Source organism: Oryx dammah, unplaced genomic scaffold (assembly GCF_014754425.2).
Source record: "Oryx dammah isolate SB20612 unplaced genomic scaffold, SCBI_Odam_1.1 HiC_scaffold_12, whole genome shotgun sequence".
NCBI lineage: Eukaryota > Metazoa > Chordata > Mammalia > Artiodactyla > Bovidae > Oryx > Oryx dammah.
The window spans coordinates 59,666,599-59,682,729 of NW_024070196.1; the positions used below are offsets into that span (position 1 = coordinate 59,666,599).

At 48.0% G+C, this 16,131-nt stretch overlaps 1 protein-coding gene across 1 annotated transcript in view; it reads left to right on the forward strand.

The window, feature by feature from the left end:
• TBX5 (T-box transcription factor 5) overlaps positions 1–16,131 on the forward strand; it is a 47,869-nt gene that overhangs the window by 2,718 nt on the left and 29,020 nt on the right. The window contains exons 3-6 of the mRNA XM_040251642.1: positions 1,999–2,118; positions 2,959–3,106; positions 6,960–7,112; positions 15,465–15,556. Coding sequence (XP_040107576.1) covers positions 1,999–2,118; positions 2,959–3,106; positions 6,960–7,112; positions 15,465–15,556 — 513 coding nt within the window. The remainder of the gene's footprint in view (positions 1–1,998; positions 2,119–2,958; positions 3,107–6,959; positions 7,113–15,464; positions 15,557–16,131) is intronic.

The following is a 16,131-nucleotide window of genomic DNA, read 5'->3' on the forward strand; positions in this document are numbered from 1 at the left end:
AGAGAGATGGAATATGAATATATTTTGTTTGACTCTATTGTGGTTAAAGAGGCATGGAGAATTCCTCCAGGGATCGCCGTCAGTCTAAGGGAAATAAGGTACCTAAAAGATTTGATTCTTGAAACCGGGCATTTCTTCCACCTCCTAAATAAGACCCAGAGCTTGGGAGGCCATGCTCTCTGGATGGATCAGTAATGAGAGAGATGAGATGGGAGAGCCCACGGGAGAACATAAAGGTGCCCAGACACACAAAGATGAGAGGGGGGCTTTGGGTTTCATGGGCTCTCAGGCTTGATTCCTCGCCCAGACGCTCCTTCCCATTCTCCCTGACCTTGGAGCGGTTCCAGGGTCGCACCCAATCGCCAAACCTCAGAATCGTTGAGTGTGTTCGCTACCTCTTTCATTGTTTATAGAAAAGAGGCGAAGCCTTTGAAACTGAACCAGGGCTCGGCCGGGCTCTATATACAGACACCGATAAACACGGCAGTTTCGTCAAGACACTTACCCCCAGAGTTCCTCTTAAAAGCTCGCAGAGTTTTAGCTAGAAATGCGAGACTTCTGGGGGAGGGGGTAGGAGGGTCGTGTGCTTGGTGTCCCAGCGAGTGGGTGCGCGCGGGCGTGCGCCCCGGCTCGGGGAGTACCCCGCCACGGCCCTAGCAATGCTGGACTGGCCCACCTCGTCCTTAAGGGGCAGAAAGCCCTCGGCCTGCGCGGAGCAGGCGTGTGAAGCCGAGGAGCCAGTAGGCCCAAGCCACCGAGTGTGTGAAGGGGGCGGATGGAGCCGCCTCTCCAGACGCCCACCGCTTCTCCAGCCCAAGCCCCCCGCCATAAACTGACAACAGTGACATTTATTATTATTTGAAATTAAACAACGTCTGCTCCCCTGCTCGGCCCCAGTGAACTAGGAGGCGCGTTCTGTTTATACCAAAGAACTCAAGTCCTCTTCCCATTCCGCCGCCGAGGAAGGAAAGAGCGGCCGGGGCCTCCTTTCCCCCTCCCCAGCCAGAGCCGACGGGATTTAACTATAAAAGGCCTGCGAAGCCTTCTGCGCCTCCGCCTCCAGGCGCGCTCTCTCGGGCAGATAAACACCGCGAGGCGAGGCTCCAAGGCCCGAGGGAGAGGGCTCCCTCACCCATTCCCGCCATCCTTTGGCGAGCCAGGTTCCAGCCACTGGTTCTTGCATCCCGATCGGCCTCAGGAAGAAGGCTTTCGGGGCGGCCTCCATCGGAGGCGGGATGGAGACCCGGGAGTGCGCCTGGATGCAGAGAGGGAGCGGGCACGGCGCATTCGGGGCTGCGGAACCTCCTTCCAAGCACCCGATCTCGAGCAGGGATCAGCTTCTTCCAAAACCAAAAAGCGTTTAGACTCTCCACGTTAGAGTGCCAGCGCCTTGGAGAAGCGGTGAAGCATTTATGAATGAATTCCTGGCCGAGATTCGTGTCAGAGGTCACGCTCTGAGCCATACCCTGGGGGCAGAGGACTGGGGCCAGGACGCACCTTGTGTGGGCACCCACGCGCGGGCAGTCCCCGGGCGCACTCACTTGGGTGCTCACGTGAGGTGCAGCTCTGCCCAGAAGGGCCAAAGCACCTGGCTGGGCGAAGCAGGCCCCCTTTTTCCCGCCCTTAAATCTAATAAGCATTTTCTTGCCCCCGAATAAGAGAGTAGGTGTCTGGTTCTGAAAGGAGCATTTAGCAGGAATCGAAATGCGGGGTCCCTTTCTGGCCCTGTTTGAAACCAGTCTCTAGAAGCTCTCTCCTCCTGGTTTCTCCGGTAGATAGGTGTAGTCTCAGCCTGCTTGCTCAGCTCCGGATCTTTCTCCTCCCCATAACTTGGAGGGAAACCTGGGCTGGATCTTGGCAAGTGCGGAGCAGGGGCCACCGTGTCTCCTCCGTTTCTTAAAAGATACGTCGATTCTTTTCATTAAAATTTGTGGATACGATCTTCAGAATATTTGCATTAATTCCCTGTCTCTGTCTCTCCGCCTCCACCCCTTCTAGGCGGATGTTTCCCAGTTACAAAGTGAAGGTGACCGGCCTGAATCCCAAAACGAAATACATTCTTCTCATGGACATCGTTCCCGCGGACGATCACAGATACAAGTTCGCAGATAATAAATGGTAGGCAACACAGTAGCGGGGTGGGGAGGGTGGGGTGGACCGTGCAAACCCAACTTCCCTCTCCCCTCCGAACCAATAAACATTGTTTTGAGCTCTTACTGTGTGCTAGAGGTTTTTGCTGCCCACGGCTCTGCATCCTCCTGCCCTGAGAAAAAGAAAGAGCAGCCAGTAGCTCCCATTTTATAGATGGGAAAACTGAGGCTCAGAGGAAGTAAAGTGCCGATGTCTGTTGCTGGACTGGAGGGTTTGTGGATCTTTACACAGGGTATTGTTCCCAAGCGCTGGAGCTATTTCTAGGGGGCATAAACCATTAACAGTTATTTTTTTATGAGTTACCTGCTTTGAACATGCCTGTTTTATGAAATTGCAAAATCCATCCGAGGTATTTGAGTTAAACAGGCAGGAGAGGAGAGGTTCATTCTTGGGTACTTTGCTCCCCCAGCTGCCAAAGAGTGCAGAGGCTTGAAGACGAAGCCCCTTTGGAAAGCCCGGAAGGATTTTTTTTTCCCCCCGAGACTTTTGTGCACATTGAAGCTTTCCAGAATGCGCCAGTTGTTCGTGGGCAGAGAGATGCTGCGGGATGGAGCCCTTGGTGCTGGGGAAGGAATTAGGTGGAAGGTGAAGGAGCCAGTCAGTCGGTCGAGTGTGGGGCGGGGGGAACGCTCACTTGGATACCGGCTCTAGGCTTTCTGGGCATCTAGCGTTGTCAGTGCCGGAGCAAGACCTGAGGTCAGGCCATTTCCAGATCTGTCTCACATTCAGCAGCCATCGCCTGGCTCGTGAAGCAGCCGGCACCGCGGTGCGCTAAGTCTAGGCGGGTGGTGCCTCTCCTTGGTCTAGGTCTGTGACGGGCAAAGCGGAACCCGCCATGCCGGGCCGCCTCTACGTGCACCCGGACTCGCCGGCCACGGGGGCGCATTGGATGCGGCAGCTCGTCTCCTTCCAGAAACTCAAGCTCACCAACAACCACTTGGACCCATTTGGGCATGTGAGTACCTCCCGCGGCCCTTTCTTGTATCAGCAGGTCCACACCTCTCTTTCTCACCTTCCCTCTTTTCCAGAACTTTCTCTCTCTTCCTGGCTCCTTGTGCCCACCCATGCTTCTTTCTTTGCTGCATTTCAACCGCCTTGGCCTCTTTCTCTCTCTACCTTTTTGACCTGGCCTTCTTTCTCTTCCCTTTCCTTGCCTCTTTTTCATCTCTCTTTCCTTTTCTCTTATTTCTCACACCTTCTAATTCTTCCTGGCTTTCTCCACTTCTCTCCTGCTCAGACATCTGCCCCTGGCAGTCCTTCCTGTTATCCATTATCCACACTCTGTTATCCACACTCTGCAGTGTGTCTTTCCCGGCTGGCTGGTGATTGAGTCCCTCGGTTCTCCTGGCCTGGGGCTCACCCTGCATCTCTGATGCCAGCATCCAGCCCACCTGCTTTTGCTGAGGGACGGGGGTTGTGGGATGACTAAAGCTGTTCATTCCGGGCCTGGAATTCCCGTTCGTTCAGCCCCATCTGTGATTAGGGACTGGTTGCAGTCCTGCAGAAAACATGAGCCCTCTAGCTGGGTGTGTACTCAGCACAGATCACAAAGGCTGGACCACAGTGGGAGCCTTATACCTTACCTTTTGTTGTTGTTCAGACGCTAAGTTGTGTTCAGCCCTTTGCAAGCCCACAGACTGTAGCCTGCCAGGCTCCTCTATCCATGGGATTTCTCAGGCAAGAATACTGGAGTTGATTGCCATTTCCTTCTCCAGGAGATATTCCCAGCCCAGGGATGGAACCAACATCTCCTGAATTGGCTGGTGGATTCTTTACCACTGAGCCACCAGGGAAGCCGATGCCTTACCTACTTCCTTCCAAATCCTCTTATCATCAGGATGTTCTAGATGAAAGGGAGACCCTAGGCTCTCTGCTTCCTCTTTTACAGATGGGGAGACCACCCCCCTCCACCCACCCAGAGGCAAACTCTGGTACCCAGGCCCCTTTGAGCTTGACACTCTCGGGTTTATCTGTTTGTTCCAGTTTCCAGCTTTCCCCTCTCCTCCCACCATGCCCAGAGTGGGCAAGCCCAGATCAGGCTCTTACACCTGGAATCTGGATTGACCCTAAGAGACAGGGGCCAGGGGAACCCTCTGAAACTGCAAGATATTGCAGGTGTAGTCTCCTGCCTTCCAAGAGAATGTGTAGCTCCTAGCAGATTCTCTATAGGATATCATTTTCTCTTCCCCCAAAGAAAAACCAACAGAACATGGATTTGGGGGGAAACGTCCTTAAATCTCTTCGTTGGACATGATTACCAGGACAGAACACGGTCTCTGAATTCAGAGTTCAGAACTTTAGTTTGCTGATTCCACCAAACAAGTGGGCTGGTCCATCTCAGGGCATTTGACCCTCAGAGCAGCTTAGAGAGGAGGATGGAAATACAGCATTTATAACTGGGAGCTTATGGGAGGGGAGATGGCCTGCCCGAGGTCACACACCTTGTATTTGGGAAGGAGGATGTGAGACTAGGTCTGTCTAATTCCAGAAGCGATCCAGGTCCTGCCACTCTGTCTGTTTAAAGAGAAGATCAACAAACACATGATCCCCAGTTTGGGGACATGAGGGGCCTAGGTGCAGATGCATTTGGTCAGGAGGGAGGAGGGTTTGTGAAGGTTCAAATGAAAACTCAGGTTCCTGAGGCCTTAGGGCTGATGCCCTGAGCCCACAGGGTCCAGTGGTGGAAGGGGACCACAGGTTCTTCACTGATGCCTTCAGTTCCGCTCTACATGTGGTTGGTTGTGAGGCTGGACTGGCCACTAGGGCAGAGCAGAGAGAAGGAAGAAGGTTCATTCCCTTTCTACGCTGTAGGAAGGGATCGCAAAGGGGCAGAGTGGGTATTTTCTGGGCAAAATACTGGGGCCTCCTTTGCGTTTAAACCGGGTATTTTACCGGCAGGGTCCAGCTAGTTGTGCATCCAAGCCAGGTGTACTCTCCAGCTTGCGTGGGTGTTGGCGCGTGGGCTGTTCGGTTTAGGAAAGCATGCTGAAGGGAGGCTTTAGGTTAAGCGACAGAGAGAGGGGGGACCATTTTGTGAAGGACATGCCTGCATCTTCCCGGGACCGCATCCTTCTGGAGGCTAGGAGCCCTTGGTGGGAGTCTCCGTGAATCCTTGACCTCCTTAGCTTTCCTTCTGCGGACCTGGGTGTGCCTTTGGGGTCGCGCTGGGGTAGACCCCTAGGGAAGGCGCGCGCACAGCCCCGCGCCCGAGCCCGGGGCGCCCGTGCGAGTTGCAGGGCTTTCCGAGCCCGCGGAGGAGCGGCTCGGGACTCCCCAGCTGCCACGCATTCCCATCCGAAACTCCGGACTCGGAATCCAGAGCCGCCCTAATGAAATTAAGGGCCATTAGATCGCCCTCGCGCTGATGTCTCCACACGTCCCCGGCCGTCAAAGCAATTTGGCTAAGCCGGGACGATGGCCGCGCCGGCCGGGGGCTGCGGCGGCCCGCGGGGCCCCGCTGCGTCTCTCTGTCGCCACGCCGCCCGGGCCGGCGTCGCTATCGGCCGGGGAGGCGGCCGGGCCGCGGCGGCCGGAGATTAGAGCCGCGCGGCCCGGGGGTCGGGGAGCCGCGGGGTCCCGAGCTTTTTGCGCCCCTCCCCCGACCGGGTCGGGCCGCGCTCCCCTCCCCCTCCTCTAGGCCGGTCTCAAGGTTTGGCCCAAGCCCCCTGCCCCAGGGTCATCCATGCAAATAATCAAAGACACTGAGACTCCCTCTGCCGCTCAGTGTCGCGATCCTGGGGAAAAACCAGGCCAGATTTTTCAGCTCAGGAAACGAGGCGGTTAGCACATTCGGTGGGTATAGCTCTAGAACGTTTTGACAAACATTAGCATTACCAGCCTCCCCGGCAGCTGCAAACTGCAAGGCGTCAACCAGACAACACATTCGGTTTTATTAGTGAGGATGCTCGTCTTCTCTGGTTGGTCCTGCTCCAGAGCGAGAGAGTGGTGCCTGCAGACCCCTCTTGGTCTTTACTGTGGTGGTTGTAATCGTAGTACAGCGACAACAGAGAGACCCCACTGGTCCCTGAGACCCCCTCCTCAAACATGGAAAAGGTAGAAAGGAAGGAGAAAAATATTGCCCACGAAGTAGGATGCCCCAGTTCTGTTTGGGGCCAAGTCTGGAGATAATTCCAGTGCTGGATCCTGAAATGTTGTAAAATTGGAGAAACCCAGGCCCCTGTTTGGTGTTAGGCAGGGCTCTTTCTCCCCTCATCTCACACCCTCCTCCACCACTTTCCTCTCTTCTTCATTGACTCCCCTTTGCACATTATCCAAACAAAGGACCAAGCCCGTGATTTTTCCTCCAGTTCTGCAAATGCTTGCTCTCTTCTCCTGCAACTCTTTGAACTTTTTTTTTGAGGGGGGGTGGTGGAGAAGGGGTTGTTATTTGTATGTATGTTTATTTGTTTGTTTCTGCTCTCCTTTCATTCCAAAATTACTGCCCAGACTTCCTTGGGGGCACTAATTCCCCAAACTTGCTTCACTCGAATGGAGGGGGCGGGAAGTGCCCTATGCAGAGAGTTAATTTATTAAGCAAACTTTATTAAGAATTCTGATTTACTACCCCGTGTGCCTTCGGTAGATTCCTGGAATATTACTGTGGCTTTTTCAGATGGAAATTGTCATTTTTTGAAATGTTTCTTTTTAATGAAATCACTGGCTTCTTTTCAAAAACAGGAGTGAAAAAAAATCAGACCTTTTTTTGAGAGTCTATATAAGGAACGTAACTTTGGGGTGGAGATTGGGGTTTTATGGAAACAAAGGGGGTTTGATTTTTCTTACCATCTCATTTTCTTTATTATTTTTAGATTATTCTAAATTCCATGCACAAATACCAGCCAAGATTACACATCGTGAAAGCGGACGAAAATAATGGATTTGGCTCAAAAAATACCGCGTTCTGTACCCACGTCTTTCCTGAGACGGCGTTTATTGCGGTGACTTCCTACCAGAACCACAAGGTAAAGCCCAGGACCCAGGAACCAGCAGGCCTGGGGTCACCTGCTTGTTTGCATGAATCCTCAGGGGGCTTCTGCTAAAACTTTAAGCCTTCTGGGCACCTTTATTCCATCCTACAGTGGGCACCAACTTCTGTCCAGGGGGCTGAGGCAGGAACAGAGCTGCAGCCTAAGGATTGCAGCTGTTTGTACTGTATTCACAGGCTTGGCATGAAAGCCATACCCCCAAACACTAGATGGAAATTGTCAAACCATAGCTGACCACCTGGTTTCAATACTTATCCTCAAATGCAACAAGAAGTCATCCGCCTGCAGTGGTGGAAAGATCAGTGAAAAGAAAGCTCCCCTCATTGACAGGCTCGGTGCCCTTGGGTGGGGAAACTGGTGCCACCCTGCCTGGGGCCATCTTTTCTGTGGGGGGGGGGTCGGTGTTCTTTCCTCCTCTACTCTGGCCTTTTGGATGCATTTCAGCTCCCATCAGGGAAGGTGGCTGAGTTGCTGGAAACCTTGAGGTTGGACCTTCCCAGATGCTTTCTTACTTGTTTCGGTAATGACTGACCCCAAAGTACATACTCATAAGACTGGCATTGCTGAAACAAAAGCAAAAACTGAGCAACTTGTGTGACCAGCTGCCTGAATCAAAGCTCTGGGGACTTAAATAAGATCCTGCCAAGACATAGCCTGGTGAGGGGAGACGCGCACAAGGCCAGCTCAGTTTTTGGTGGCTGCAGTGTTGTGTAGAGCTGGGATGTTGCAGATGGGTTGTATCACCATCACACCCCCATGCTGTTTGAAATTCAGGCCCCAGTTTGGTCCTTCAAAGCTCAACAGTGATGCTAGAATAAGATGCCTCCCTAACTGCAGGTCAGGGGGTAGGTATCTTCTTGCTTGGGAGAAAGGGCTCATCTTGACCTGTCATGGTTCATGTCTATTCTTTAGAAACCCAAGTGCCCATGGGTTCATTTTATTGGCGTGGATATTATTGGCGTGGGGAGGGCAGGACTGAATGATTCCTAAACCTCGATATGGAAAGATCTGGAAGCGGGAAAGGCAAGATATAGGGGCTGAGGAGGCATTGCTGCCCCTCTCCGGGGTGGTTGACTCTTAGGAATATTGTGAAGTGATTTGGGGTTAGGGGCTGTGGGAGGGGAAAGTGGTGGGGGGGTCCATGTGAGATCAGTGAGGGCGGTCCTGTGGATGACTTACGGAGGTGGACAGGGAGCTAGGGTGCCCTCCTCCTCTACAGCGCCCACCCCTCCCCCATCTGCAAGAGAAAAGTGGGGTTGGGGGAGGCTGCAGAGGCTGTGGACCAGGCTGGAGAGGCCAGGTTAGAGTGAGAGATGGGCTTAGCACCCTAAAGCCTCCAGTCACCCCTTGAAGGTCATTTCATGCAGGCAGTGTGTCAGCTAATCCCCACCCCCAACGAAGCCAGGGCAGTTACGAAATGCTGTGGGTAATCTCCAAATTCAGATTGTCAGTGACCAAGCCAAGCTGTGATGGATGGTCCCTTACAGGCCACACGGCCTGTTTGGGATCCCAGGCCTTGGGCAAGCTTCCTTTCAGAAGACACACTCCCTCCTACCCACTAAATGTGATTACTTTTTAAAGGAAAAGAAGGACTTTTTATGTTATTATTTTTAAAAAATTTCTACTCACTTTAACCAATAACAGAAAAAAAAAATGGTAGGGTCAAGTGCCCTGAAAGTTGCTATGCTGTTTCAGGCTAATTTGAGTCTGGCTGCTAGAAACCTGTTTCCTCTATGGTTGACATAAACCTATGTTTAACTTTGTGGTGACGGCTACAGGGGAGAAAAATGGAAAAAATAGCAACCAGAACGCTCAGTTCCCCATATATGTGTGTGTGTGTGTATGTGTATGTGCTTAGAGCTTCCTAGTCTTGACACAGGGTCCAAAAATATGTAGAATCTTTTTTTTTTTTTTTTTTTTGCCAGGAAAACCCAGTTTCATCCAGAGAGAAGGGACAGGAAGTGATAGACATGAAAGTGGCCCGGTAAAGAAACACATGAGTGTTCAGATCCTTTGGGGGGAATCCCCAAGCTTTATATATTAATAGTAAAGATCTTAGCGGTTCCTCAGGAGTGGGTAGATTTGGGGGACCACACCGTCTTTCTGTTTATAGCTTTGTTGAGGCATAACTTTCATATGATAAACCACACTATTTGAAGTATTCAATTAGCTGTTTGTCATATGTGTATGTCCAGGAAACTATCACTGTAGTTACTTGTGAACACACTCAACACCCCTTAGATTTTATTTTATTTAAAGGTCTCCTTCAATGCATATATTTGCTCATCTATGTGTGTGGAGTGCCTGTCCAATGGGGTGTGTATGTGTAAGTTTTGAACATGGTCTAGGAGATCGTGTATCTAAATGGTCATGGGTCCCAAAACGTGAGTTCCCAAAGATGCTTTTGAATATATATGTTGTGGTTTTTTTTTTTTTTTTGCTTTTTTTTTTTCCCTTCCAGTTTTGTTGGGATATAATTGACTCGCGTACTGTATGAGTTTCAGGTATACAGCATCACACTTTGACTTAATGTCATGAAATAAGGACCGCGATCAGCTGAGTGATGAATATAGGTGTATTTGAGGATCACACGAGTTACTGATTTTCTTCATTGGTTGAGCCAAGAAGCCAGGCTGAGCTGTACATACAGGGTTTTTTTTTTTTTTTTAAAGCCAGCCTGGCATCCATAAGGAGGATTTCAAGCACTCAAGGAGATGACTTTCAAACACTTTCTCCTGCATGAGGTTTCCCCCACTTTTTAGTTATCAAGTACCAAAAACACCTATTTTCTTTGTCAAGAGGAAGTCTAAAGCAGTATATTTTTCCAATTGCATTCAGGCCCCTGCAGACATTCCCCACGTGGATATATGATGTGTGACTTAAATAAGCGGGGCAGTTGGGTTGACTGTGATTTGTGGGCTCTGTTTTGTGACTTTATTGTCCCACCTGGATAGGGTGTTGAGACTCTTGGCTTTGTGGGTAAAAGCCACCTGGGCTGTTCCTCATCCTCGTGTAAGTGTTAGTGTCACAATCTGACTTGGGCAAATTATTTAACTCAGTTTTCCCCATCTGTAAAATGGGACTACGAAGAGAATATATATATATATATGTATGTATGTATGTATGTATTTGGTTATTATTGTGGTGAGGATTAAAATAAGCTAATCCATGGAACATGTAATCATGCAGAGCCTGGGTACAGAGTCAGCACAGGTTGTTAATGATGAGTCATGATCGACTTCATAACTGATCAGTTAATAGGAACAGGGCAACTCCATCCAAAACGCAGGTTCTGGAAAACTCTCTGCCTATCCTATTTTAGAATCTGAAAAGCTGAGATTTTAAAATAAGCTCTTATTACTGTGGTTGAACCACAACTACAACTACTTTGTGGTCTAATTGGTTCATTCCCTGATTGTTCTGTCAGTCCAAGGACAGTTTGCCTGGCATTATGCTTTGGAAAGAAAAGCAGTCTATGTGATTGAATTGCCAGGACAATTTGGAAAAATTTGGTTGTTCAATGGCAAAGTCCTATCCGACTCTTTGTGATCCCATGGACCACAGCACTCCAGGTTCCTCTGTCCTTCACTAGTCTCTGGAGTTTGCTCAAATTCATGTCCATCGAGTCGGTTGGAAAAATGCGAGTCACCAAGTTTTGGCCAAAAGTGCTTAGTGCCTCCAGACTGATCTTTGCCTGCAGGTACCAGGTGGAGGCAGGTATGTGGCAGGCTTCATTTCTTACACTGCCATCACACACCTGTATACCGTGGGGTTCCTAATGACACGACATATTTCCTGAGCCCAGCTGTGATCCCAAGCTGGATTTGGGGGTTATTTCCCCAGATGGTTGACAGCTTGAAAAAGATATTTAAACACTCGAATCTTCCCCAGCGACGCTCACTCTGTGAAACAGGTTTTTGTAAGGTTTGCGCCGCAGTTGTCAGCAGCTCCTAGGGCAATCCCTAGAAATATTTAGGTGTTAAAAAAAAGGTCACATGGGCATTTCATTTCCCCGCTTAGGCAACAATGGCTTTGTATGCAAGCGTGTCTCTCCCTTCAATATTAACTTACTTTGCCATTAAAAGGCATGTTCCTCCTGTTTAAATCATTGTGTATGGAGCCTGTATTTATGAGGTATGAGCTTTCTGGTCGGGACCAGGAAATGAACCCCTAATAGAGAGACATAATTAAGATTTTTGGCCCTCGCGAGGGTTTTTTTTTCCCCCCAAAAGCGAGAATTCACAACAATTATTCTCATTAATTTTTACAACCTCTGTCTCAGTGGTTGGACCTGGCATTTATATTTGTTTTTCTCCCGATCGGGCCCCTCCCCCGGATATCCGGTTTTATGCTGATTTTGGAGGGAGTACATTTGTATGACGCATGGAAGTCAATTTCAGTGGAACCTTTGGGTAGAACTCAGACATCCAGGTGTATGGGTTTGTGTGCCCGTGAGTGACTAGCTCCATGTTAGGAAGGGAATTTCATAGACAGGGTTATGGTAAATGAGGGGACTAGTATGAAATAAGATAGACATTTTCACTGGCCCCTAAGCTTACATGTTAAGATTTCTCAGGGGTAATTCTTACAACCATAGCCATCTATCCTCACATCTACAGAGCAACGTAAATAGGTAAGATCCGCACATCTCAGTGTATGTCTCACCAGTTGTGTGCATCCTCTGACAGCATATTTTTGGGAGGTATGGTATAAGAGCAAGAGTTAGGCAGTAGTTATTCTGTTTGAGGTGCAAGGGATTTCATAGACAGGGTTATGGTAAATGAGAGGACTAGTATGAAATAAGATAGGCATTTTCACCTGCACCTAAGCTTACTTCAAGCAGAAGTTTTTTTGAGCAAAAGATTTTTGCTGATAAAATACCAAAACCCACCCTTTTCTTTTTTTGCTCTTGGTAATTTTTTGTGTGTTTCTGAGCTCTTGGTGGAATAGCGATGTCATGGAATAGGCATTAATTCAGCCCAGTTGCCCCACCCCTATTGTCTCATTGTTCTCAGTATTTTCAGGGGCTGGCTTCTGTCTCTCGATGGGTGGGTGAAGGGCATAGAAATCGGGGTAAGGATTCCCTTCACCCTTTTTAAAAATGATCTAATTTTTACTCAACATTTTGAGAATCTCTCCTTCCCACCCCTCACCATGAAAAGTGCTTTATGGTTTTATGCTTGCATTTTGCTGCCATAAAACTGGTGTGAGAAAGAAAGCCCCGCTAGGTGATGGGGCTGAGTTGAGGGGTGCACATGTTCAAAATTGTTATCCAAAGAGATTTTGTATTTAAAAAATTTTTTTTAATTGAGGTAAAGTTGATTTACAGTGGTGTGCCAGTCTCTTCTGTTTTCCAGAGAGGTTTTACAGATGTTTCTATATACTCTGAAGAGTTGATTCAAAGTCAGAAAGTTACAGGAATGGTTTACCATGTTTAAAAAAAAAAAAGGAAGGAGAAGGGAATGCGTATACATAGACATCCCCACGCGTAGTTTAAGAGTTTTAAAGTTGATTTAATTTTTTTGGAACAGTTTCAGGTTCATAGTAAAGTTGAGTGGGAAGCAGAGTCTTGTATAACCTCTGTCCGCTTCCCCCGACCATGTACAACCTCCTCTACTAACAGCATCGCCCCCACCCCACCCTCAGAGTGAGACATACGATGCCCCTGATGAACCTGCATCGACACATCATCACCCAGAGTCTGTAGTTTGCCTTAGCGTTCACTCTTGGTGTTGTAGATTGGTTTTTGTTTTTTTTTTTTTCGGTTGTGCCATGCAGCTCATGGGATCTTACTTCCCTCACCAGGGATCACACCTGTGTCTCCTGCAGTGGAAGCTCCAAGTCCTAACCACTGGACCACCAGGGAATCCTCTCGATTTTGTGGATTTAGACAAATGTGTAATGACACATCTTCACCGTGATGTATCCCACAGAAATCATTTCATTGCCCTAAAAATCCTCTATGCTTCTCTTGTTCATTTTCCCCTTCCTCCTAACCCCTGGCAACTGCTACTCTTTTTGCTGTTTCCCTAGTTTTGCCTTTTCCAAAATGTCATACGGTTGGAATCACATAACATTTAACAAATGTTAAGTTTATATATATATTTTTATTGTGAGCACACAGACTCATATATAGTAATTTTATATTCATGACAGATCCTGGGGTTAGAAAGAAATGCTATAAGACCATGTCTAGCAGAAAACGGAACGTTCTTGCCCCCAAATGGACAAATCTGTTCATTCATTGATTATGCCTAGTTTCTCAAAGCAACTCCTTGGTTTCTCGAAGTCTGTAAAGATGCTACTGGGGGGTAGAAAAGATGGCTCTGTGCAGATCTGAAGATGATGGAACCATAGGAAAAAAATCTGTTCTGGTTCTATCTTTCTATTCATCTACTAGAGAAAGGGAGACTTACTTCAGTCCCGGTTTATGTTAAATATTTCTGTAAAAGTGTCGAATTTTCCCTTGCAACAAAGGGGAGGCTGGCCTTCCGTTTGGAACTTTGTAGGGGCAACCCACTCCAGTACTCTTGCCTGGAGAATCCCAGGGACGGGGGAGCCTGGTGGGCTGCCGTTTATGGGGTCGCACAGAGTCGGACAGGACTGAAGTGACTTAGCAGCAGCAGCAGGGGTACCAGTAGAGAGAATCTGACACACTTGTTGTCTTTTTATTGACTTGCAAGTGTTTCCACTTTGACATGTAGAAAAGTGATATAGTATATTTATAAAATAGATTTAAATAAAAAGTGGTTTGATTTGGGGCATGTACACAGTGGTCTATTTAAAATGGATAACCAATAGGGACCTACTGTGTAGCATGGGGAACTCTGCTCAGTGTTACATGGCAGCCTGGATGGAAGGGGAGCTTGGGGGAGAACGGATACATGTGTGTTGTATGGCTGAGTGCCTTTTGTGGTCTCCTGAAACTATCACAACACTGCTAATTGGCGATACTCAATATCAGATAAAAAGTTTTAAAAGAAGAGAATCATTAAGAAGCCAGTAGAGGAAAAAGAATGAAATAATACAAATACATGCAATCAATCCAAGTAAGACCCAAAATGTGAAAGAATAAATAAAAAACAGGAAAAACAGAACATAATTATGACTACCTTAAATTTTAGTCAGTAATTATAATTCAGTAGTTAAATTGAAAATAAAATACTCGGCTTCTCTGGTGGCTCAGTGGTAAAGAATTGTCTGCCTGTCAATGCAAGAGATGTGGGTTTGATCCCTGGAGAAGGAAATGACAACCCACTCCACTATTCTTGCCTGGGAAAATCCCATGGACAGAGGAGCCTGGTGGGCTACAGTCCTTGGGGTTGCAAAAGAGTTGGACACGACTTAGTGACTAAACAACAACAAACAAAATACTCAGAAGTAAAAAAAAGTGGTTTGATTCAATAAAAATATCAAGCAGATTAGTAGACCAAGGCTATATAGGTATAATAATGATGATGAAGTGATTTTTGAATGACCTCTGATGAACACTGCCTTAGTGTCTGTAAAGTGATCTGATATAAAAAAATTCAGTTCACACACAGTTTTTGGGACATACTTCTGGCAAACTTCATAGGGATGTACTCTTTTACCTAGATCTGCTACTATACATTCACGCTAACACAATATGTTGATGATTTCAAGAATGTGTGTTGGTGGACCTTGAACCAAAAGACCCTGTTCTATCGCTGAGTTTTATACATTGCAACAAAAATTTCCCAGAAGAGGATTCTTTCTTCTTTATATAATTAAAGAGGTTTGGAGCTGTTAGGTAGCTCTTATATATATTATAATTCTATATGTTGGTCTTTATTTAATTAGACACCCTCCTTTTCACTGGAACTAGCAAACTCCGTGAAAACTATGAAATGAATGTGAAATGAGGCATAGTAGGCTTTCGAGAGCAATAATCAAGTCCTTCCCAATGGAGATTGCCACGTTGCAGGAAATTGACATCGTGTCAACATGGTACAGTTTTCCAAGGGGGTGGAGGACTAAGTGTTGAGGCCTGCATTGTGTTTGAAACACAGAATGCTATGATTGAGACCAAAATGCCAATCCGGCTGGGATGATGCAGAGTATGACTCTAGTTAATGGGCAAACTGAAACCAGGTTTTTTCCCACCCCCTGCTTTTAAAGACAATCTGATCTAGGACATTTTTCAGAGCCTCCTTTTGAATGCAGTGGTGGGTCTCGACGTGACGGGCTTAATTTGCTTCTTTGGGTTGCCAGAGAATGTGTTTCCATGACACTTATCATTAGCCGGGTACCCAGGTGGTTTCACAGCAACCAAGTGAGCACGGAACTCTCTCTCCCTGCTTCCTACAGATCACCCAATTAAAGATTGAGAATAATCCCTTCGCCAAAGGATTCCGGGGCAGCGATGACATGGAGCTACACAGGATGTCGAGAATGCAAAGGTAAGAAAGTGGGATCCTCGGCTCCCCGCTCTCTTCATCCCTTGCCCTTCAATAGCCCAGGTGAGCCAGCAGCCCTGGAAGACCAGGCACAGAGAAATGGGGCCCTGTTGCCATCGAGAGAAACGAAAAAGAGCCTCTGGAATCCCACTTTCTGATACCCTTTATGTGCACAAGTGCTTGCTAAGTCACTTCACTGTCGCCCACCCGGCTTCTCTGTCCATGGGATTCTCCAGGCAGGAATGCTGGCGTGGGTTGCCATGCCCTCCTCCAAGGGATCTTCCTGACCCAGGGGTTGAACCTGTCTCCTGCAGCTTCTGTGTTGCAGGCGGGATTTTTACGGCATAAACCAAACCCTCCATGTGGTCTCCTCTGTCAGACGCTGTGGAGCGTGTAGATTTGGGGAAGACTGTGTATGAGGGAACTTGACTGTCTCCATCTGCCCAGGGAGCAAAAGCTACAATTTTCTCCTCTTTCTCTGCTGTCTTCCTCTCTAGTGAAGTCCTCTCTCTCTTTCTTCCCATAAGTCACCGCCGATGAATGATTTTCTTTTGGCAACAGCTCTTGGTAAATGAAAG